The 23,785-nt window shown below is 42.6% G+C and overlaps 1 protein-coding gene across 1 annotated transcript; it reads left to right on the top strand.

The window, feature by feature from the left end:
* Window positions 1–41: 41 nt before the first annotated feature.
* Window positions 42–23,785, top strand: RABL3 (RAB, member of RAS oncogene family like 3). The gene is made up of 8 exons (XM_053295963.1): window positions 42–184; window positions 1,003–1,094; window positions 3,683–3,812; window positions 12,548–12,662; window positions 15,230–15,380; window positions 18,456–18,527; window positions 19,923–19,961; window positions 22,336–23,785. The coding sequence occupies exons 1-8, from the start codon at window positions 139–141 to the stop codon at window positions 22,399–22,401; spliced, it is 711 nt and encodes a 236-aa protein (XP_053151938.1). The 5' UTR covers window positions 42–138; the 3' UTR covers window positions 22,402–23,785.

Genomic DNA, 23,785 nt, shown 5'->3' with positions numbered 1-23,785 from the left:
CAGCTGTTAGCCAACAGAAAGACAAGCAATTGTCCGGTTCGAGCTTGCGATTGGCCTGTCGAGGATAGGGCAATTGACAGCGAGGTGGGGCGGATGTGAACTATTGGTTGGTGGTGGTGGTTGCACTGTGCAGGGAAAATGGCTGCCTTGGAAAGGGTGAAGGTGTTGGTGCTGGGCGACTCAGGTGAGAGCCGTAATGCAGAGGCGAAGCCTGGTGTGCCCATGCAGTAGAGAGAGAGGGAAATGAAGTGGAGGAGTTGACAGTGTCGTTTGGCGACACAGATGGATAATGAATAACATTTCTAAATGCTGCTCTTTGTAAACAGGCAACAAAACTGCTTGTTTACTTTTGCATGACGTTTCTAGAGCATTTTATGCTTGACTGGTGGGAATAGTTGTTATTTAAACATTTTGAGTAGTCGACTTTGATTTTGAAATACATACGTGTAGAAAACAATGTGTCTTTTAAAGCTGCATTTCTCCCAATACTGTACTTTAATCAGGTCATTGACTCGCCCTTAAATCTTCAAAACACTCTAAAAACCCAAGCTATGTTCTTTGTGATCAACTTAGCCTTCAGCTTGAGTGTTTAGTGATGGGAACAACAGAATTTGCATCCCTTATTCCTTTAAGTAATTCCATTTTATAAACTGTAAGTGTATTGTTTAGGAATGTTGGTGACTTCATCCTATCTAGAATAGGGAGTTAACTCTTTCTGCTACTGTAAGCAAGGGTGTTTTTCTCATCTGAGACCGGTGATGAGAGGGTGGAATTTATTTCAGATTTCCTTTTCTAGAAATGCATGCTTTCATTTTTTAAAAAATCTGCATTACTGTGACACGTGTACATCCTGAAGCTTATTTCTTAAACGGACCATTTGAATTGTTCACTACTGTTTTTGTGTGCGAGTATATGATCTATACTTCATTTAAACTACACAGCAAAGGGGAAATAATATCCCAGTCTTTGATATTTTAGTCTAGTTTTATGGTTTTCTTGCAGGTGTGGGCAAATCATCACTTGTCCACCTGTTGTGTCACAATCAGATGTTGGGAAACCCATCTTGGACAGTGGGATGCTCCGTTGATGTCCGAGTAGGTGAAACTATAAACTTCTTGTTATTGCATGTCAAAGATTTCAAGAAATGAATCATGACATTTAGCAATAGCTAAACTACCAAAGCCCAATTGGTAAACGTGTAATTAAGATGTAAAGGGGATTATCAATGAAAAGTACAATTTTCCGTAGGATAGAGTCATAGATATAGTCACAGCAATACTGCTAAGAAAAAAGTGGTCACGACTTAACCCTTCTTGGATTAAAAATGCACTCTTTCAGAAATCTGATGGGACAAAGCTCCCCCACCTCTGAAATACACCCCCTTCCTCATCTTCTTTGTTTTTTGTTTTTGTTTTGGACGGGGGTGGGGTGGGGGGTTGCCCTGTCTAGTTTATAAGCAGGAAAACACTTTTACTTCTCCATAGTGACTTTTCTTTGACAGACCAAGGTAATGCCTGTCAAGAAGTTATATTGCTGTGTCTGTAATATGACCTGCCTTCCAAAGTTTTACAAAAATGCTAAGAAAAGCTTCTTTCCAAAGGAGGACAGCACTAGTCGTTTCTTATCCCTGGGATCTACTTTGTGCTATCTCTCAGTGATGGTTCTCTCTCATCTTTTGTTTAATACATAAATGAAGCCACCAAGAAAGATTGTGCAGAAGTATAGAGTGACAGGCCATCTTGTATACTGAGAAAATTGTTCGTTTTCTTTCTTTTTTATTTCAAAAGTTTTTTACATAAATAACAAGGTAAAAGAAAGATATAAAAAATGGTTTCCAATCTTATATGCATACAATACCTGTTTTCATATCATCAATGTATTTACTAAATTTGTAATAGATCCAGCTTGTGTCTCCCTTGTGTTTCCTTTAGGTTATGACCCTTTTTGGTACAGGAAACTATTCTCTCATTCCTTTTGCTTTGTGAACTACTTTGAGAACTTGTTGTTGTTGAAAAGCAATATATAAATATTCTAAATGAATAAACAAGGCCTTTTGTGGAAACAGTGGTGTTCTTACCCCTGGACTTTGGGGCCGAGGTCCAGGGCCTCCACAACCCTTGGGAGGTCCCCAAATCCTCTTTAGACTGGTGTGGTTGCTGTTGGTCTGCACTGTGCTGGGTGGCCAGTTGTGATTATGATCTGTGTGGTGTGCTTTAGAGACAGAGGGGAGTGGGGAAAGAAAAATGTGGGATGGGAATATTTTAAATTTCGTGTTGAAATTTTCTGCTACTGCATATTTGCATAAATATACCCCACCTGTTAAAAATACTGGGTTTGTCATGGTGTGTGTGTGTGTGTGTGTGTGTGTAGGGGGATGATGCTTAACTTGCAGTGGGAGGGGTCTAAATACCCTAAATAAATATTGAATTAATTACCAGAAGGTGTGGTGTTATCAAGCTTAGATGGGTGTTTTTTTTTTAAGGATTAGCTAGATGCTTAGGGGACAGGTATATTAACAGCAATTGGGCATGATAGCTAAAAGAAGCCATCATGTTCAGAGGCAGCATCCTTCTGAGTATAAGGAATGGCTGTTGCCTTTATGCCCTCCTTGTGAGCTTCTGGCTGGTTGACTGCTGTTGGAAACAGGAGGATCTTGGTCTGATCCAGAAAGAGAGTTCTTGTGTTCTTAAATCCTTTGGCAAAACCCAACTTTTCTATGAAGCTCCTTGGGGAGCTTTCTATGAAGCGCCTTGACTTTTGCTTATGGTACTGTGTCACATGGCTTGCATATCAGGGTGGATTTGATTTAAATCAAACTGATTTAAATCACGATTTAAATCACTAGCAGGGTGGATAAAAATCAAAAAAATCCAATTTAAATCAAAAAAATCTGATTTTTTTGATTTAAATCAGATTTTTTTTAATTTAAATTGGATTTTTTTTATTTTTATCCACCCTGCTAGTGATTTAAATCGTGATTTAAATCAGTTTGATTTAAATCAAATCCACCCTGTTGCATATTGATGACACCATACATGATACCAGGCCTTCTCTGTGGCTGCCCCAAGGCTTTGGAATATGCTCCCTGCCGAAATAAGAGTATCGCCTTTTCTGCTTGTTTTTAGGAAGACCTTCAAGATGCACCCATTTTTGTGATTTGATTTTAACTGAAATCAGATCAGTCAATTTTATACTGTTTATTTTTATCAGATTATTTTTATTGCATTTTCTAAAATTTATTTATTTTACTCTGTTTTGTATTGTGTGTGAAGTTCTGTACACCGCTTAGAGATGTATATATGAGGCAGGACAATAATAAGATAAATAATATATTATTGTTATGTTTTCAAATTTGAGGGCCTCCTTAAAAATGTAGCTGTTCACTCTGATTTGTCTTGTTTTCCCATTTGTTTTCCTTACCCTAATGTGTCTTGTCTTCATCCAAACTAGAAACCTGCAGGGAGACCCCGCATTGTTTTAATTTTCGTACAACACCTAGGCTTATTCCGTGTTGTATAAAAATACATACAATACAATAAAAATACATAATATTCTTATTAAGAATAATTTGGAACTGGATTATAGTGTTATAGGTGGATATTGTTGGTTGACAACCATGTACCTTCAAACATTGTTCAGTTCTGTTTACTTGCTGTTTGGTTTGCTTGTTTTTAATTGTCAGATTCATGACTACAAAGAAGGAACTCCAGAAGAGAAGACCTACTACGTAGAGTTATGGGATGTTGGCGGCTCAGTGGGCAGTGCCAGTAGTGTGAAAAGTACACGTGTTGTATTCTACAATTCAGTTAATGGTAATGTAAGCATGCTGTTGGATCTGTTTCCAATATTTTCATGCTGTGAAAAATCTGAGTTTGTGCAGACTATGTTGCAGAAATGTTGCAAAAGAGAATCTCTGATATTAAAGGATAATTCCTTAATAGATTAAATTTAGAAATGAACATGTTTAACTTTTCTAGGTTCCATGTGTGCATGCAAATTCTGGCACATTTGGGTGTATTTTTCCTTTTCTTTTCCTGAAACTAGTTTCTGGGTGTAAGTAAAGCTGTGCTGTCGAATCCTGGTGGCCACGGAGCCATGTGGGGTTTTTTTGGTAGAATACAGGAGGGGTTTTACCATTGCCTCCTCCCGTGCAGTATGAGATGATACCTTTCAGCACCTTCCTATATCGCTGCTGCCTGATATGGGTGTTTCCCATAGTCTGGGAAACATACCAGCGGGGATTCGTTCCGCCAACCTCTTGCTCACTAGGCAAGTAAAAGTGTTCATATTGTTTATACTGCATAGCTGTAACCCAGTGAACACCAGCTTGCTCTCAGGTTAGGAACATAGGAAGCTGCCATATACTGAGTCAGACCATTGGTCTATCTAGCTCACTATTATCTACCCAGACTGGCAGTGGCTTCTCCAAGGTTGCAGGCAGGCATCTCTCTCAGCCCTATCTTGGAGAAGCCGGGGAGGGAACGTGGCACCTAGATGCTCTTCCCATCCCCTAAGGGGAATATCTTGCAGTGCTCACACATCAAGTCTCCCATTCAAATGCAACCAGGGCAGACCCTGCTTAGCTAGGGGGAAAAGTCATGCTTGCTACCACAAGACTAGCTCTCCTCTCCTAGGAGAGGAGACAGGTTAGACCTGTCTCTAGATTTGTGTGTTCACATGAACTATAGGGCTGAAAGGAAACAAATATCTGACCCTGATCTTGAAGCGGAGCACAATGTATTCAAGCATCGCCATCCAAGAATCCTTGCTGTCAGGGCTGCTATGGGGACTCAACACCCTTGGGCAGCTGCTGGAGGTCCAGGGCCTCAGGAGGGCTCACTGGCATTGGACACTGAGCAGCTGCTACTGAAATGCAGCAGCCCCTGGGAGGTTTGGGTCCTACTGGATGGGGAAGCCTCCCTGCTTTGGGCCATGCACAGCAACATCTTGCCCTTGGAGCACACAGGTGTTACTTGCTTGGCCACAAAAGCAGACAAGTGGGTGGAGGTTGCAAAGAATGGCCACCACTGCCATCACCTCTTGGTCTGCCAGAAGGAAATGAGCCCTCTGCACATTGCCACAGGGAAAGCTCAGGTGAGCCAGTAAGCAAGAGGAGGAGACGGCATCTTCCACTTCTGCCTTTTCACCCTCTTTCTCCTGGGTAGCATGTGGTATGGGGGAGAACTGGGGCCAGTGGGACTGCCCTGAAAACATATGAACCAGAGAAGGCACGTGGTTGTCGTGGTTGGCATGTCAGACTAGCACTTGGGAGACCCTGGTTCAAATCCCTGCTCAGCTATGAAACTCACTGGATGACCTCGTACCAGTCACTCTCAGCCGAACCTACCTTACAGGGTGTTTGTGAGGAGGAATGTGTATGCTTCCCTGAGTTGCTTGGAAGGAGGACAGGATAAAAAAGAAAGAAAGAAATTTGATGTGCAATTCCATACGTAGAGCTGACAACATCAGTTTTTCAGATGTTACTTGAAGGATTCATATGGTGTTAGTTTCTTTTGTTTTGCTTTTCTTCACAAAATATGCATCGTGTATGTATCGCCTGGATGTGCTATACATCAGCAAGATATACACTGTCTCTGCTTTGGTTCAGTCGTCATGTTACCAATCTCTAAACCAGGATTTGAAGATCAGGAACATATAACAGGCTTCTGTGCAACTCCGTTTGTTAATGATACTACTACTACTACTACTACTACTACTACTACTATAGATACTTATATACCACCCTTTAACCAAAGTTCTCAAAGTGGTTTACATAGAAAAATAAATATAATAATAATAATAATTATTATTATTATTTTTACATTTATATCCCGCTCTTCCTCCAAGGAGCCCACAGCAACCCTGTGAAGTAGGTTAGGCTGAGAGAGAAGTGACTGGCCCAGAGTCACCCAGCAAGTCTCATGGCTGAATGGGGATTTGAACTCGGGTCTCCCCGGTCCTAGTCCAGCACTCCAGCCACTACACCACGCTGGCTCCATTGAGGCAGCCCCAGGGAACTATGAAAAGGCTCTTCATGAGTGTGCCTGATGATTGTGCAGAAGACAAATCCTAATTATTTATTTATTATATTTTATATCCCGCTCTTCCTCCAAAGAGGAACATACTTAGGTTTCTCTTCACAACAACCCTGTGAAGTAGGTGAGGCTGAGAGAGAAGTGACTGGCCCAGAGTCACCCAGCAAGTATTATGGCTGAATGAGGATTTGAACTCGGGTCTCCTCGGTCCTAGTCTAGCACCCTAACCACTACACCACGCTAGCTCTCGTAATACATAAATAAGATGGATCCCTGCCCCCAAAGGGCTTACAATCGAAAAAGAAATATAAAGTTGACACCAGCAACAGACACTGGAGGGATGTTGTGCTGGGGTTGGATAGGGCCAGTTGCTCTCCTCCTGCTAAATAAAGAGAAGCACCACTTTTAAAAGATGCCTCTTTGCTCAGTTAGCAGGGGTTAGCAAACTGCTCCCAGGAAATTGGCAGATCCCCTGTGCTATGTTTTAGGCTTGAGTGGGGAAATTAGCTAGCTTAAATGAAGACCCACCTTCAGAATAAATTTGTACAGAGCTCCGGTTGCAGAAAGAACTGAACAGAGAAGTTAGTTCAAAAATAGAATGTTTATTTGGGGGTTTTAGGGGTACAGGAAGAGAAAATGATTAATGAGCAACAATACTTAAAACTAGTAAGGCTAAGAGATTAGCAGGATTATGTTACAGCTTACAAGGAGGCAATTTGGCTTGAGTTTCTGAATTAAGTTCTCTCAAGGCGGGTGAGAGAAACAGGCTTTGGATTTTAGAAGGGGTAAGAGGAAAGAGAGTGAGAGATTTGAGAGCAGGGGAAGGATCATACTACCTTGATCCTTCCAGTGGGCTGCCGTAAACCCTTGTAGCTTGGCCATTACCAAGGGGCTTCTCTTCTTCAAGGTAGGCAGGAGCAGAAACTCAGGGATCAGGCAGAGGTCCAGGAGCCAGGAAAAATCCCAAAAGGGACCAGGATCTCACAGTGCTGCACAGAGCGGGTTAGGAAAAAGGCCATTCTGGAGGTGAAAAGTAAAGCAGGAGCGAGAGTCAAGGCAGGGCAAGAGGGAGGTGCCCGTGCCAAGATGTAGTGAAAAGCAGCTGGTGGATCCAAGGAAAAAACACCTGGTGAATCTGGGGTAGAGAAATGGGAGACCCAGGAGACACGTGGACTGATTGTGTCTTGATCTTTTATAGAGAAAATCTTGTCCAAAGGCATTAGGCTGATCAAACCCTGAAAAGGTGGACAATAGGGACAAAGGACAGGATGAAGCATTGTCCTATTTAATTGTGAGGAGTGGACTTCTTCTTGAACCAAGGCTGAGAGAGGTCTGAAAGACCCATACAGGGAGAAACTAAATTGACACATAAAGGTTTAGCTCTTGTGTCTTTTAGAATATCTGGGAGAGACTAAAATGTAAACAAGCTAGCTTCCCATGGCTTGACCCAACATTAGCATACTCTTTAGCAGAGGAGATGACCTGCTACCTTATTGTACCTTCCTGAGGAGGTGATTTTGCGACCTAATCCTCTGTGCCAACATAGGGAGAATAGTTGGCTGATTCTCGAAAAGAATAGCGTTGATTCAGTCATGTCTACTCTGGCATTCCTCACCTGAAAGCAATCAAGGAGGCAAGCGCAGGGAGATACACCTGCAGTCCAGAAATTAAACTTGACCTGAGAGCTGTCACCCCAGGCTGTGCTCCAAGTGACAAGGCCGAGTGAGTTAGCTCATGAGAACCAAAATGGAGACCTCGTGGTCCTGTAGGATGCGAGCCGCAAAATGTGGGAACCACAAGCCTGTAGCCCCGAATTGCATAGAGGGGTGCTCCAGGGAGCCCCCATACAGGCTCTCGTGGTAACATCTTCCTTATGTGGTTAGCTATAACCAAAGTTGGTGTGGTTGCATTGATGCTAAACTGTGGTAAAGCTAAGCAGGATTGCCCAAAATGGTGGTTTGATGGGTGTTTGCAAATTCTAGTTTGCAAATTCTAGAGCCTTGGTTAGCCCTAACTGAAGTTTAGCCTTGACTCAATCATAATGCATCAAATTTAGAAGAGAAGGAAATTCATTCATGAGGAGCAGAGGTGATGCTACGGGCCTACTAGGACTGGGTCTCTGGTCCACAGTACTTCTTGTAATAACTTCTTGTGGTGACCTTGCCACCACATAAACTTTTTTTGTTCGTTTGTTTTTGGCCTGGGATCTTACTGTGTATGTCACCCCTCAGCTTTTTCTTTCTCTTTCTTTTTCTTTTTTGCATCAGTAGCAGCTTTTTTTTTTTTAACAGTTTAAAAAATCAGTAGCACAGGGTTTTAACAACAGAGTTTGGGCGGGAGGTATCAGTACTTTTTGAGAGAGCGTGCTACCTCCTTTCCCTGGGCTGTTGCAACCCCCTCCTCCTTGCTCCTGTGTTGCTGCTGGCCACAAAGGCTGCCTGCTGCCCCCTCCATTGACCCCCAATGCCTTTTTCTTAGAGAAAAACACAGCGAGCCCTCTCCGTGAGAAGGGCTTGAAGAGCCAAAGACAGGAAGCCTCAAAAAGCTTACCTCCCCCACAAACGATCCTCTCCTTGTTGCCCAGATGATTGCCAGCTTCTGCCTGCAGCAGGGAGGATTGGGGGCCAGGAGGCCTCTGGAACTCCCATGATGCACCACGTGAGTGTCTGGTGCATTATGGGGAGTGTTTTGACACTGGCCAGGAAGCTGCTGGAGTGTGGGTGCCATGCGAAGACACACGATCAGGCACTGACACACGATTAGTTAGCCCCGGCTAGTGGCGCGTCTGCACCCTTAACCTGGGCTAACAGCCGGGGCTCCCTTGTGGGCTTGCCGCCGAGAGCCGGCCGTTTTGTGAGCAATTGTTTTGTCCCCGTATGTGTGTCATGCTTCCCAGAGCAGCATCCCCTTTGAGCTTAGCAAGCTGTCTATGGTTTAGTTCACAGAACCCTTGCGTGTCATGCTCCTGCAGTTGCTGGGCTACTGTTTGCACCTGGCAAAACCTTTGCTGCTAGCTTTCATGCAGCTTATGCTGCTTGTGTTTGCAAGGTGAACAGATAACTACTGTGTGTGATGCTCTGGGTGCTGTTTATTTCATTTCCTTGATCGCCTGCCTTTCTCTCATGGTGGAACTCAAAGTGGCATACATGGGTTTCCCAAGCAGTCTTCCATCCAAGCACTGACCCAGATCCAGACCTGTTTTGCTTCAGCAAGGTCGCTGCACCCTGTGCCCTCAAATCATGCCCTGGAATCATTTGATTCCATTAATTTATAACCAGAGTTAAAAAAAAAAAAATCTGTTATATAAAATAATCCAATGATTACACCTTTGATGGCACAAATAAGCGCCTACAATTTTGTAAACTGCAGACTTTTGCATTAATCCATGGCAAAAAAGTTCAAAAATGTATAAAAGATACCATTTGGCCTGTTTTGAAAGCAAAATCATTTTTAGTCTGTCTGTTTGAGTTTTCTTATAATTAATTAAACTCTATGGCACTGTTCTCTCTAACAGGGATTCCCAGATGTTGCTCACTACAACTCCCAGCATCCCCAGCTACAATGGCCTTTGGCTAGGGATTATGGGAGTTGTAGTCAAAAACATCTGGGAATCCCTGTTAGAGGGAACACTGCTCTATGGCCTTATTCTGACTAAGGCGGCAGTGCCATGTACTGTACCACTTTACAAAGCAGGTGGAGACTCGCATCACTGAATATTCTATACCAGGGGTTTTTCAGCCAAGGTATTTGAGCCCCTGGGGGTACTTTGAAGACTCTTGGGGGTACATGGGAATCCCTCCTGCCCTCCTTGACTCATTTACACCAGGGATTCTCAAACTTGGGTCCTCAGGTGTTATTGGACTTCAACTCCCATAATCCCCAGCCTCAGTGGCCTTTGGTTGGGGATTATGGGAGTTGAAGTGCAATAACACCTGAGGACCCAAGTTTGAGAATCACTGATTTACATGCTACACTGTTGGCTCCCTCTCCAGGAGGGAAGAGGGAGGACTGTCAGGCAGCCTCCCTCCCCCCTCCCTCTTCACATGACTGGCTAGCTATGTGTTCAGGCTCAGTCTGTCCCTCCCTCAGCCTGACTGACAGACTCAGCAGCAAGGGAAATGCTGGCTAATGCTCAGCATTGCTGAGGGAGGGGTGGACTGAGCCTGATGACCTAGCCAGCCAATCACATGGAAAGGAGGGAGAGGCAGCGTCAAGTCCGGGGTATGCTGTGGAGCCCTCTGGCCATGAGGCTCCGGAGGATGGAAGGATGCCAGAGCATCTAGTTAGGGGCTTGGGGTGTGTTTGGCCAAATTCCAGGACAGATTCACTTAGCTTGTATTTCATTTCCTCCCGACTTTGGGAAGATTTCTTTCTGGTAGTCACAATTCTTCGTTGCTTATATGGAGCACCTTGAGCTGAATCTTTGGGATAGAAGGGGTACACTTGTGGTTGTTGTGGTTGTTGTTTAAATGAAAACCTCTGCTAAGATGTGCACATACTGCAGTTTGAAGCATGATTCCAAAAGGTTTTGGGAGCAGCGCAGGGGAGCTTTAGGAAAGAGGAGAGCCGGTCTTTCCCTGCTCTCCGCCACCCCATGCAGCTTCCTGCTGGGGTGGCGCTCGGCCCAAGTACCCCCGAGCAGCACCAGCACACCCATGGCACCTGCACATGTGCAGATGCCATATGTGTGCTGGTGCCACATGGGGGTCGTTGGGCTGTGCACTGCCCCAGCAGGAAGCTGCATGGGGTGGCGGAGAGCAGGTTAGGACCTGCTCTCCTCTTTCTTACAGCAACCCCATGCCACTCCCAAAACGTGCTTGAACTGCGGTCTGGGCACATCTATAACCCCTGGTCTGTATCACCCACTCACCCCCCCAAACTTCTGCACATAGAAAACTAGCATTGTTGGGAAGAGCCACCTCATTCAGGTGGTATGTTCTGAATAACTATGGTGAAAGGTTGTGTTATTAACATACACTCCAGTCTTATCCAGAATGTGTGCTGCTGTAGCAACTGCTGGTCAAATGACCGAATAAATATTATGTATGTCTGTGCTGCTGTCGTAGACCTCTGCTTATACTATTACAGCTTGAGTGTTATCCCCAAAGGGAGGCTGAGGTGACTGGGTTTCCTTCTTTGCCCTTAAATAAGGCCCTTTGTCGCGTTTAATACTTGTCTCTGCTGCTGACACTACCCGTAGGATCCCTTAGGAATGTGGGCAACTTTTCCCAGCATCCTTTCTCTCCCCCTATCCCATCCCTGACCAAAAGCTTCCCTGAGAGGCTGTTGTGTACAGTGCAGAGGCTTTTTTCTAGCTGTTGGTCTGAACCCCTCAATCATTTTACATGAATGACCTCTACTGGCAGAAGAACTTGTATAGGTAAACTGCAGAAGATAAATCAGGAAATGGCTTTTTTATCTATCAAGACACCTGTCTCCTTGTGCCAGTACTTCATGCAGATAAGCCTTATGGCTATGATCCAAGGAGCTACTGGGTAGGCTGGGCCTGGGGATTCCCAGGTTCAAATCCTCATTTGGACATTAAGCTCTTTGTGTGACCTTCAGCCAGCCAGCCAGTCTCACACACGCGCGTACACACACACAACCAAACTTGCCTCACAGGATAAAATGTATGGGTGGAGAACCATGTATGCTGGCCTTGTTTCCTGGAAGGATGGGATAAAAATGTAATGAAATGTATGCATCCAGACACACATGCACACACTTTTTTTAAAAGGGAAGCCATGTCATAAACTGCTTTTGAGTCTCCTTGATTTCAAAAGCATCTTGCATAGACACAGAGCCTAGTTTTAGCGTATCCAAAGGGCATGTGTTATCTATATTCTCAACTTGCCAAGAAATGTAGGACCAACAAAAGGATGTATTTTTCCACACAATGCAGAATCAACCTATGGAATTCTCTGCCACAATATATTGTGACAGTCAGCAGCCTGGATGGGTTTAGATAAATTCATGGAGGATAGGTCTATCAGTGGCTACTAGTCTGAGAGCTATAGGCCATCTCCAGCCTCAGAGGTAAGATGCCTTAAACACCAGTTGCAGGAGAGTAGCAGTACAAAAGAGGGTGTGCCCTCAGCTCTTGCCTCTGGGCTTCCCAGAGGCATCTGGGAAGGAGCCAGCATGGTGTAGTGGTTAGAGTGCTGGGAGACCCGGGAAGACTGGAGTTCAAATCCCCATTCAATCATGATACTAGCTAGGTGACTCTAGGCCAGTCACTTCTCTCTCAGCCTAACCTACTTCACAGGGTTGTTGTGAGGAGAAACTTAACTATGTAGTACACTGTTCTGGGCTCCTTGGAGGAAGAGCGGGATATAAATGCAAAATCATCATCATCATCTGGTGGACCACTGTGTGAAAAAGGATGCTGGACTAGATGGGACTCCTTGAGCTTGATCCAGCAGGGCTTTTCTTATGTTAATAGATTGTCAACCTGATTTTGGTGAGATTCGGAAGAAATCATTTTATTTATGAATGGCTTTGTTATTGTTTAGGCATAATTTTAGTTCATGACTTAACCAATAAGAAGTCTTCCCAGAACTTGTATCGATGGTCTTTGGAAGCACTCAACAGAGATGCGGCTCCATCTGGAGTTGTGGTGACAAATGGGTAAGTGTTGAGAATGCCTGATCATTCTTCATCTCTCTTGTAGACTGTTTTCTGTTAATAGCAGAGGCATTTTAACATTAGAGAGAATAAGGTAGGGGGATGAGAATAGCTGTGAGATTTGTGGAAAGGGAAAGAAATAATATACTACTGAAGATTAGTCCTGCACTATGTTACATATAGCAAATGCTTCGCTTCCACAAAGATAGTAAACAGCTAGCAAGGTCGTGGTTTGCAAACTTTCAGAGCTGTTCACCCTTAAAGGCTGGGTGAAATTTACACCATATACTTTATGTATGAATAAATGGTGGTGAGCCTTAGGTTTGAGAAAAGAATGACTTGGTTTTTCATGACAGCAACAGCATTTTGTGCTAATGGTTAGAACAAAATTTATTTATTTATTTGTTAAATTTATATACTGCCTTTCGTTAAAAACAATCCCAAGGCAGTTTACAAAAGTTTAAAAAATATAATGAAAATGATAGTTAAAAGTATTAGGCTAAAAATATGAAAACAAATCTGATTTAAAATATATAATATACAAACACAAAAACTGTACATGGATGCTGTTGCTGACTTGAAAAATCAAGTCATTCTGTTCTAGAATCTAACCCTTGCTCCATCACCATGATGGAATGGCTCTCAGACTGAGGAATGGAGGGAACGTCCAGCTGTGAACAGGCAGGACATAGTAAAATGCTGCCGGAACCCCTGCAGGCCAGACACCTGCTTCAGAAAATGGATTTCAGGACCACATATGAAGCTCACAGTATGAAGCAGAAAAGGTCAAATCACAACACTGCGTTCTAAAAAAAGGTTGTACTTTTCTGCGTTCTAGAAAAGGTACAACTCACAACCTAAGATGACTTCCTTATGTATGTGATAACTCCCGCTGCACAACCTCCAGACCAGTTAGTGAGACTAAGCACCTCTGAAATCAGGGAGACAAGTCAGTCATGATGATAAACTTAAGTCCCATTAATTTTAATGGAACTTAGTCTGGATGTCGCCCACTATTCACGATTTAAAATACGAATACAACAAATATTGATATACCGCTTTTCAACAAAAGTTCCCAAAGTGGTTTACATAGATATAAATAAATAAACAAGTCACCCATCTCTCACCAGCACATTTTTTAGGGCAGATTACTTTTTCCCAAGGTATACCTTACAACCAAACCCTGTTACATCCTTATGAAAAAATGTGCTAATTATTACCTCCTATAAATAATATTCTGTGTTTTGTTTTTTATTGCTTCAGTAATAACTGACTTGCTTCAGTATAGTGAGACATGACAGTTGTTAATTACATAACACTTGTTCTCATTTATTGTAGAATGCCTCTCTCTTCGTCTGCCTTGTGCTCTTTTAAAGCCTCCATTGGGAAAACATTATGGGTGTTTTAAAGCTATTAGTTATTGCAGTGACTGTACACCTCGGGCAGACAATTGTCCATGCACTTGTCACATATGGAATTCCTTTCCATCTACGTCATATTTTCCATTTTAGTCTAAGGCAACCTGCTGTTACTGTCTATAGGAAGCTGTTGCAATTATTTCTGCCACCCTCCTCCAGTCCAGTGTCTTCTGAAATGCAATGTCCCCAGTTGCTTGCTTGCTTTTGATTTCTTATCTACCTGCTCCCTTTCAGTCCCAGTACAGCTGTTGATTCCTTCCTTCTCCTGTCTCTGCTAGTGATTCATTTGTTTATTACATTGTTATCCCTCACTTCCTCAAAGGAGTGCAGGGCCGTGCATGCCATCTCTCACTCTTAGATCCTCACAACAACCCTGTGAGGAAGGGGAGGCTGAGAAGTTGTAATTGGCTAAGGGTCATCCAGTGATCTCCATGGCTGAGCGGAACTTTGAGTCTAGGTCCCTGGTCCTAATCCATTCCCTATTCTCTCCTATACTAGGGATGGGCAGATACCGGACTTCCAGGAACTCCTTCTTTTGTGTGTGATTTGTTAGAGCCTTGGGAACTAGCAGCACAAAATAGCAATTTGGGGAGGCAGAGCCAGTCACAAAATGGCAGCTTGGGAAAGTGGAGCCAGTTGCAGTATGGTAGCTCATACAAAAATGCACATCTACAGAATAGGGGATTTTACCATCAAAACCCCTGAACCCCAGGAAAGTTTTGCTGCAGGACCGGAGGGGAGAAGCTACCCTGTGGGGGAAGAAAATGGAGAGAGATGAATGGGAGACAAAGTAAAAATAACTCTGAACCACTCAGCCAGCTAACCGGGTTTGCAATGTGGGCTGGAAGGAAAGGAAGAAAGACCAGCTGCCTGGAGAGCTACTTCAGAAAAGCCCAGGACCTGCCAGGAGTTCCTGAGCCCCCTAATATATGCCTGCCCCCTTCAGTCCAACTTCCTTCTTGGGGGCTAGTCCATGTTTTCTCTATTCTTCCTCAATATGTACTGTTGCTTCCATGGGGGTGGGGGGAAGTGGACACACTTCAGGATACTCCCTTCACCTCTTCCCCCGCCCACAACCTTCAATCATATTTACTCTCTGTCAATCTGTGGGGCCTGATACTTACTGATGTGGGTCTGTCTTTCACTGCATAGGGACTATGACCGCGAACAGTTTGCTGACAGCCAGATTCCTCTGCTCGTCATCGGGACCAAGCTGGACCAGATCCCAGAAACAAAGCGCAATGACGTCTTGACCAGAACTGCTTTTCTTGCTGAGGATTTCAGTGCAGAAGAAATTAATCTGGTTTGTATTTATATCGTATTTTGCATTGTTTTTTTTGTGGGAAGGGGCTGGAATTAAATTGGAGAAAACTAAATTGTGCATTGGCACCTCCCCCCTCTTTTTTTTGTTTTTTGTTTTTTGTTTTTTTTAAGGCATAGAGAGTAAGTGTGATCTTCTGACCAAATACATTCTTCCTAAATATTCTTGACACTGATGTGGGGAAAAAAACAGAAAGCTGTATCTACCAAAAAGCACTAGGGGGGGAGAGGGGCAGCCCACAAATGCTAGCACAGCCATTGTGGTTGGGGATGATAGAACTTGTAGTCCAACATCATCTGGGACCCCAAGTAGAGCCTCTGTAGAAGGCAAAACAAATTTGCTCACCAAGAAACTAAATAGCATGCATTCATTTCAGGCTAGGACAGGCCTGCTCAATGTAGGCCCCCTCCCAACTGTTTTTGGACTACAACTCCCATAATGCCAGCCACAATGACCAATAGCCAGGGATTATGGGAGTTGTAGGCCAACATCTGCAGAAGGGCTGAAGTTTAGCAGCCCTGGGCTAGACTCTTCTTCAAAGATGCTTGCTTTTTAAAATAATTATTTTGATTTTTTTTCTTCTACATAGCGAAAAAGCACAGAAATGCATTTCCACTCTTGTGAATGGCTCATTAGTGAATCATTAAAAAGCAACAAAAATCATAGACCAGTGTAATAATCCAAATAAGCAAAAGTTAGTGTACAAATAATCTGTGACAAGGGAGGTAGTGAACATACACATGCCTTTTTGACAGGTCCTACTAATAAAGAGGAGAAAAGAATGGTTTTACATATACAATATCTCAGTTATGTAATGATATCCTTCCATAGGCTTATCTGATCAGAGGAAACAGGGTAACAATTATTGGATGCCTTGTTTCCATATTCTGCCATACAGTATCCTGAATTGGTCTTTTTACCAGACCATTAACTAGTCTTCTTTGACGAGTACATTTTTCTACAGCAATTTGCCACACCCAGCCTTGCCATCCTGCTATTGTGAGGCCCTTTTCTGACTTCCAGTGCTTTGATAATCGGTGTTAAAGGTGGATAACAGTGCTGGTGGTATGATCTGTATTGCTATGTCTGAAATCATGCCAAAGACAAGCCCCCAGAATTTTCTAACTAGGCACTCCCGCCATAAATGTAAAAAGGGCCTACGGTCCTGACATCCCGTCCAAAAATTTGGAGAAAGTGTTCTGTTAACGTAGTGAAGCTTCACTGGCATTGGGTACCCTCTGTGTATTAACTTGAGAGTGGCTTCTCATTCCCATCTTCTCTGATGGGCACAGAGGAGTGATAGCAACAGCTTGGGCCCAGGATATTTAAGAGAGCGCCTTCTGCTTCAGGATCCCCACCGCTTATTAAGATCTTCAGGAAAGGTCCACCTGCAGCTGCCCCCAACTCGTCTGGTGGCAACTAAGGGCTGGACCTTTTCTACAGCTGCCCCAAGGCTCTGAAACAAACTCCCTGTGGTTGTAAGAGCTTCCCTATCTCTAGCAGGTTTTAAAAGGATGCTCAAGGCACATTTATTTCATCAAGCTGCGAGTTAGTTTTTTACGGTTGATCTGCTGTTTTAAATTCTTAAAGTTTTTTTTAAACTGTTTTAATGTTTGGTTTTAATTCTGATTTTATCATTTATTTTGTAAACCGCCACGAGGCATTGGTTTGAGGCAATATAGAAATAAAAAATAAATAAATAGTAAAGCTGAAAACATTACTGGAGGTAATGATATAATCAAGATGAGGTTCCCCCCTAGTGTAGTATTAATAATTAACAGCTCTGGGGAAATCCAGAAAAGAAGATTTATGTGCAGTTTGTAACCGGGTTGCACCAAATATTCTCCCTCAAACGTTTTGGCACGGAAATGTTGGGAAGTGGGTGCAAAATGTCCCTCCCCATATCTTTTCACTGGCTCTTCAGTGCCCAGTCAGTAGCTGCTGATTGGTTGCCTTCCCCTCCCCCATTCTATGCAGGGCTGCTTCTTCCAGGAAGCAGTACCACCCAATCAGAGATTAAGTAGTGAGTGTGGTGATGTTGTGTGGTGATGTTGCCACACCATTAGGCCAATCGTATCTGGCTACATGATGACATCCTTGGATCAGCATTGCCCTCACTGTGGATGAGCAAATACTTTCATGGGACTTTTCAAAAAATCACCAAGCTGCTGAAAGCTTTCATGAAAAGTACTCTACCCACTTCTCAGCTCAGCCCTTTTTGCAATATCAGTGAAGTATCTGGATCAAATTTAAGACATTGTCTCTTTTAGGAGTAAATATTGTAAAAATATAAAAGATAGAATTTTGCTTGCGAACAGCATGCCATGGAAGGGTCTGAATGCTAAGTGTTTGGTTATCTGGATCTTTAATGATTCAGAAACCAGTTAATTAGACATCCTTTGCCAACCACGGTTTTACCAGCTATTTTGGAGGGTTCAGAGGTTTGATCTGCTCATTCCTCTTGCTGACCTTGCTGTCCCTTGCCTGTTTAAAATGCCTTTGAGTGATTGGGGAGCGGGGTGTTCAAAAGATTTCTAGAGGTTTGATCTGCTCATTCTTCTTTTAGCATTTTTGGGGTATTTTTTCCTTTTATGTTTAGGTATTTTTTCAGTTGTGGTTCCCCTAACCCCCTATTTCCCATAAACTTTAATGCCTCGCCAACCGTGAATTTGCCGATGGTGAGGTTTTGCCAGGATGGAACCGTAGTGGTTGGCGAGAGATTACTGTAATGTTTGCAAGATTCATTCATTTGGAACAATCTGAACCTCTTCATGTTTTAGTTTTAACAGTTGCCCGCAAACAGGTGCTTCATACAGGATAAAAGCTGTGCATGGCCATGCATGCTGCACACTGTGGTGTACTCATGGCTTCCCTACATGGAAGTGACGATTACCCAGACAGAAAAACCATCTTGTGTGAAGGAGTCTGCATGCACAGACATGGCAGCTATGTCCAAATTTGTACACAGGTTTATGTCTTGCACTGCAAACCCGCTGTGCTTCTTAGGGATTGTGGCTTCTATGAGTCCTAAAAGAAAATGACCTCTTGGTATTTCAGGACTGCACCAATCCTCGCTACCTGGCTGCAGGCTCTTCCAATGCTGTCAAGCTCAGTAGATTCTTTGATAAGGTGAGCCATTCAGTTAAGTTTCGCTTTTGCCTTCTAATACTCTAAGGCAGGGATTCTCAACGTTAGGTCCCCAGATGTTATTGGACTTCAACTCCCGTAATCCCCAACCAAAGGCCACTGGGGCTGGGGATTATGGGAGCTGAAGTCCAATAACATCTGAGGACCCAACGTTGAGAATCCCTGCTCTAAGGCATAGAATCATGGAAATGAACACGCATCAGAATTGTGTGGCCTAGTTTGTATTGCACAGGTCAATTCATTCCCCTTGTTGCTCAAACTCAGTCTGCACATGCTCCTCCACGTGAGGAGGTCAGGCTGAGGCAACATGTTGAGTTCATGGTCATATAGGAAAGCAGGCACCGATTCTCTAAAGGAGTCCAAGTAAGCAATGCAGATAATGGCATATTGAAAAGCAGGGCCCCTGCAGGGTCATGGCACTTTCACTCTTATCTGTTAGGTGTCAGACTAAGTTTGTCTTATTCTCTTGAGCTTTTGGAGTACCTAATCTGATTTCACAGTGTGTGTGACATTTTAATACTGCATTTAACTCCCACTTACTGACTGCCTCTTCTAAAAGGCTATGCACATTTTTTTAAAAACAAATAAATAAGGGGAAAGGGTTATGTACATTTGTTTAAGTAAACAGTTTCCTGGACTCAGTGGAGGAAAACAGTATAAAATCTTAATTTTGTTGTCAGTATCTTCTTCACTGAGCCTATGTGTGTGTTTGCCCAAGAATATGTATAAAATGTATACTTCAGCAGCACATTTGGTGTTTGTTTCCATGTTCAAAATGGGAGCGGAGACATAAGAGGCATGCATAACCCTTGTCTTTTTCCTGTCCCGTTGGGATCAGAAAGGGCAGTGATTAGTGGTGGGGGTGATGGATAAGCAGGGGGCTAATAGAACGACTTAAAGCACAGGCGGAGGCCAATTAAGAGGTGGAGGCTTCAGCCCAGTCTCCAAACTCTGTACAGTTGGCAGTCTGATCATGCTCCTCTTTGGCTTCCACAGTGCAATAACTGTAGTAGTGCTCTGTGAATTCCTTTGTTGACAGTCAACCCACACCCCTGCTTGGGGAATCGGCACCATGTGGAATTTAACTAATTAGCACTTAAACCAGTTGGACTGAAATAAAATGTACTCTATTGCATGATTCATTGCAGATGCCCTAAAAGGTGCTGCAAATACCAGTGGTCATGGTTTTTTCTGGAAATGGCTTTTAGCTGAGTGTGATGAGATCTGTCCCTTGTTTCTGAAATAAGCAATTGTGTTCTACAGACTAGATAGAACCTTCAGTTTAGGAACTGGTGCTTATGCTTTGATAATGAAGTTTCCTTATATCTGATGACTTTAGATGTATCACATCTATCTTGTTCTTTTATTCTGTTGCAGGTCATCGAGAAGAGACACTTTTTACGGGATGGTAACCAGGTATGTGTACATTTTCCTCATTTTTGTCCTCGATTGATTTCACATTTAAAATACTTTCAAGCCTTGGCTTTTACTCTTTCTACTGTCTCCTTTGCCCTCCCTCCCATTCCCCAATATTCAGTTCATCGTCAATTCATGCTGTTTCTCCTCATTACAAAAACACAGCCCTTCCTTGGCAAAAACTCTAGCTCACACCCCAGTAATCTCTTGCTTTACGACAATCCTTTCCCCTCCGGGCTTCCTTCTCCTTGCATCTCTGCCTAGCACCCTGCTCCCAACATCGTTCGTGTGTCTCCTCACCAAATGACATCCCTTCTTAGATACTAGTACTGGCTTCCTGTTTGCTTCCGAATCCCACACAGGTTTCTCATACTTGGCTTCAAAGCTCTTTATGACCTTGCCTGTCTTTATTTCTATTCTCTCTATCCCAACACATCCCTTCCTGCTATCAGCTGATCATCCAGCTGTACCTCCATCAGACATCCAAAATTATTCTGCTACCTCAACTTACTGTGCCCTTTCTCCCTTGCAGCCCCTTATACCTGGTACTGCCTCCCCAAATGCCTGTATGATGCTTCCTCTCTTACTTCTTTCAAATGGCTCCTTAAAACCCACCTTTTCACGTTTAAGGCAACAGTTAGAAGTGAAAAGAACTAAGGCCTTAAAAAATTCTTATAACTTGGCTAGGTTGATATTCTTTGAATATGGCAACGCACTTGTGAAGTTGGTGGTAAGATGAGTGGCAACAAAACAAAAGACTTCTCCCAGCAATCAAATATAGAGGCAAAACAGCTACTGCTGAGACAGAGTCCAACAATTTGTCTTACTTTATTATAAAAATTTGCACACTACAGAGAATCCATCTGTATCTGTAATAGGTTCTTTTTATTATGATATAAAATTACTCAAATTCTCTAATGAAGACATAATCAAATTAGAAAGTTCTATATTGAGGCAGGAATGGGAAAGAAGCAACTGAAAATTATACACCATTGGTGCCTGATGGTACCAATGAGAGAGGATAAGGATATTACAGAGTTTAAGTTGGGTAAAAGAGAAAATGAAAGTGGCCCCTTATGCAGATGGTAGTGGTTACTTTGTTAAAACCTTAATCTTCTTTTACATCGGTTTAGTAAGGTCTCTGGTTATAGGATAAATCAGGATGAGTCAGAGTAGCTGAATGTTAATCTTGCTTACAGAACTTCTTAGGAATTATCTGTCATTTTGTAGACAATAGATCCTATAAGGTATTTAGGTATTTTGATTCAAGAAAAACTATGGAACGTTATTTATTTATTCAAGGCAATAATTTAAAAAAAAACTGTTGAGAGAGCAAGCAAAAAACTTAGAGCTCCCGCTCTCCTGTCCACTTTCGGACATCGGGGAGAGCTGCCTCTCTGAAGTCAGCAAGACTGCTGACTGCTGTGCAGGCTGGCTTCATGACAAAGATAGTCCACACATCTAATCAGGCCGGAGTGAGGGAGGAGCTTCCTCCCTCAACTCTGGTTCCGTGGGGCCGAAACTGCAGTGCCAGCGTTTGGATGTAACGCTGGCACCGCAGAACCGAAGTTAAGTGCTACGAGACACTACTCTAACTGTTCAGAGTGAAGTTTGAGAAGGAAAACTGCAGATCCCTTTTCGCCCTTAACTCCGGTTAAGGGTTTCCTCAATCCAGATGTGCGGTTTGGGAAATCGGAGGTGAAGGGGACCTCTCATTTCCTAATACGTCTGAATTTCGAGTTGGTAACATGTTAGCAGTGGTGTGCATAAACAACTGAATGGAAATCACATAAGGTTTCAGTAACTGAAGAATGGATTGGGCAAGCCTGGGATGTAGCTTTGTTGTCTAAATTAACTTTGTAGATTTGTAGAAAGATGAAGCCTGCTTATCCAATACTATGAAAAACAATCCTTTATATTGTTTCTGTCTTTTAATTTAATTACAAAATTAGCAAAGCTGTGGTTTTAAATTGGTTTAGTTTTTAAATGCTGTTGTTCATTAACAGAAACTGTAATTTGTTTTGTAATTTTGATTGGAATAGAATTAAAGCAGTTTTTAAAACCTTTTAATGAAATATTTGGCACCATCCTCTCATCCAAACACCATACTATATCTAAGCATAGGTTTCGCTGAAAGAATCATATATTTCCCTCCACTTTTTCTGTTGCATTTTTCTAGATTGTAATCCCCTTGGTGTAGGGACCTGTTCTCTCATTCTCTGTAAAGCTCAATGTACATAGATGGCTTAATAGAAATCATAGTAGAGTGCAGCCTAACAGAAGTAATGTGACTATGAAGATCAAGGAGTAATTGACTCAGAAGGCAATTTGAGGCAGAAGTTGTTCTAACATAGCACCTTTTCTCTGTCAACAGATTCCTGGCTTCGCAGAGAGGAAGCGATTTGGAGGTGCCTTTGTAAAGAGTCTTCACTATGATTGACCTTCACTTGCCATCCAGAGACTGTGGGAAATCTCTCACTTTCACTGTAACATTCCTGTTGCTGCAGCAGATGCTTATGCTTGGCAAAATCAGGTTCTCTAGCACATAAACCCACAAGACTGTTCAAATACAAGGACTGGCGAATATATGCAGAAGGAGTTTTTTGGAGAACAGTCACTTGATTCTTTTCGAAATATGAGATCTTTTGAACAAACAGTACAGTATATCCACTGTATATTCAGCATCATTGTGGGATATGCTGTGACAGGATGTATGAACTTGTACTGCTACCCCTAGCAGAATAATCATGCTGAGTGGGATGCTGAAAACAATTCTTTAATTAAAGGTTTATAAGGAATGAAAATGCAGCGTTCCAATTTATTTAACAATATTCCAGATGAGACTATACCACTGTTTGTAAACCATTGCTAGAAGAACCCTGTATTAAAAATGTATATGAGCATTAAAAAGTTGCTCATAGATAAGCTAAGAGAAATTGGAAGAGGCCTGGAAAAATTAGATTGCAAATAAATGGCTTTGTATTTTTTTAAAAAGAAGTATATTTAATATCTATCATTTTTTGCATTAATCAATGGAAGTGTACTTTTATGCAGTGCATAACTGGACTGTTGAATGCATTGCAAGAGTAGACTAGAGCAGGAATTTGGGCAAGTTTGGGAAGTAAGGGAGTGAGATATTAGATAATATGTCTGATTTCTTGGAGAGTTCATTGACTACCAAGAACTTGCATTGGGGAGTATCCGTTGCTTTTTTGAATAATTTCATGTTCAGCATTGTCAGTCAGTCAAATTATTAACTGTATGGTCCCTAAAGCACCATTGTGAGTCACGCAACTATACAGTTAAAAATGCCTGTATGACCTGCCACATGACAGGAAAGAATGTTGGAAGATCACTTTTCTACAAATGTGCAAAGAGTTGTAGCAATAGTGTTGCTTTTTCCCCTCTTGCCACAGACCAGAACAAGGCAAGGTGGGGCTCTCCAGATGTTGCTGAACTAAATCTCCCATCACTCTCAGCCACAGTTTATTACAGCTGAGGATAATCTTTCTTCTTTAGACTGTGAGCCCTTTGGGGACGGAACCATCTTATTTATTTATTATTTCTCTGTGTAAACCGCCCTGATCCATTTTTGGAAGGGCGGTATAGAAATCGAATAAAAAATAAAAAATAAAATAAAATAAAATAAAATGAAGTAGTTCGTCAACATCTGGAAAGCCACATGTTGCCTTAGCCCTGCCATAGATCTTCTAAACATAAGGAGAAAGTGGTAACAATGGAAGAAAATGCTTTTGTAAAATTGACAACTGAATTCTGCTGTTTGTATTTATATCCACATGAAATGAAGGAAGCTGAGGGGAAAA

Source organism: Hemicordylus capensis, chromosome 2 (genome assembly GCF_027244095.1).
Source record: "Hemicordylus capensis ecotype Gifberg chromosome 2, rHemCap1.1.pri, whole genome shotgun sequence".
Taxonomy (NCBI): domain Eukaryota; kingdom Metazoa; phylum Chordata; class Lepidosauria; order Squamata; family Cordylidae; genus Hemicordylus; species Hemicordylus capensis.
This window is presented reverse-complemented; position numbering and strand designations above follow the sequence as displayed.

Coding starts and splice junctions, on each gene's coding strand:
- RABL3 (XM_053295963.1), top strand. CDS start 139: ATGGCTGCCTTGGAAAGGGTGAAGGTGTTGGTGCTGGGCGACTCAG. Junction 185..1,002: donor GTTGGTGCTGGGCGACTCAG/GTGAGAGCCGTA, acceptor GTTTTCTTGCAG/GTGTGGGCAAATCATCACTT. Junction 1,095..3,682: donor GATGCTCCGTTGATGTCCGA/GTAGGTGAAACT, acceptor TTTAATTGTCAG/ATTCATGACTACAAAGAAGG.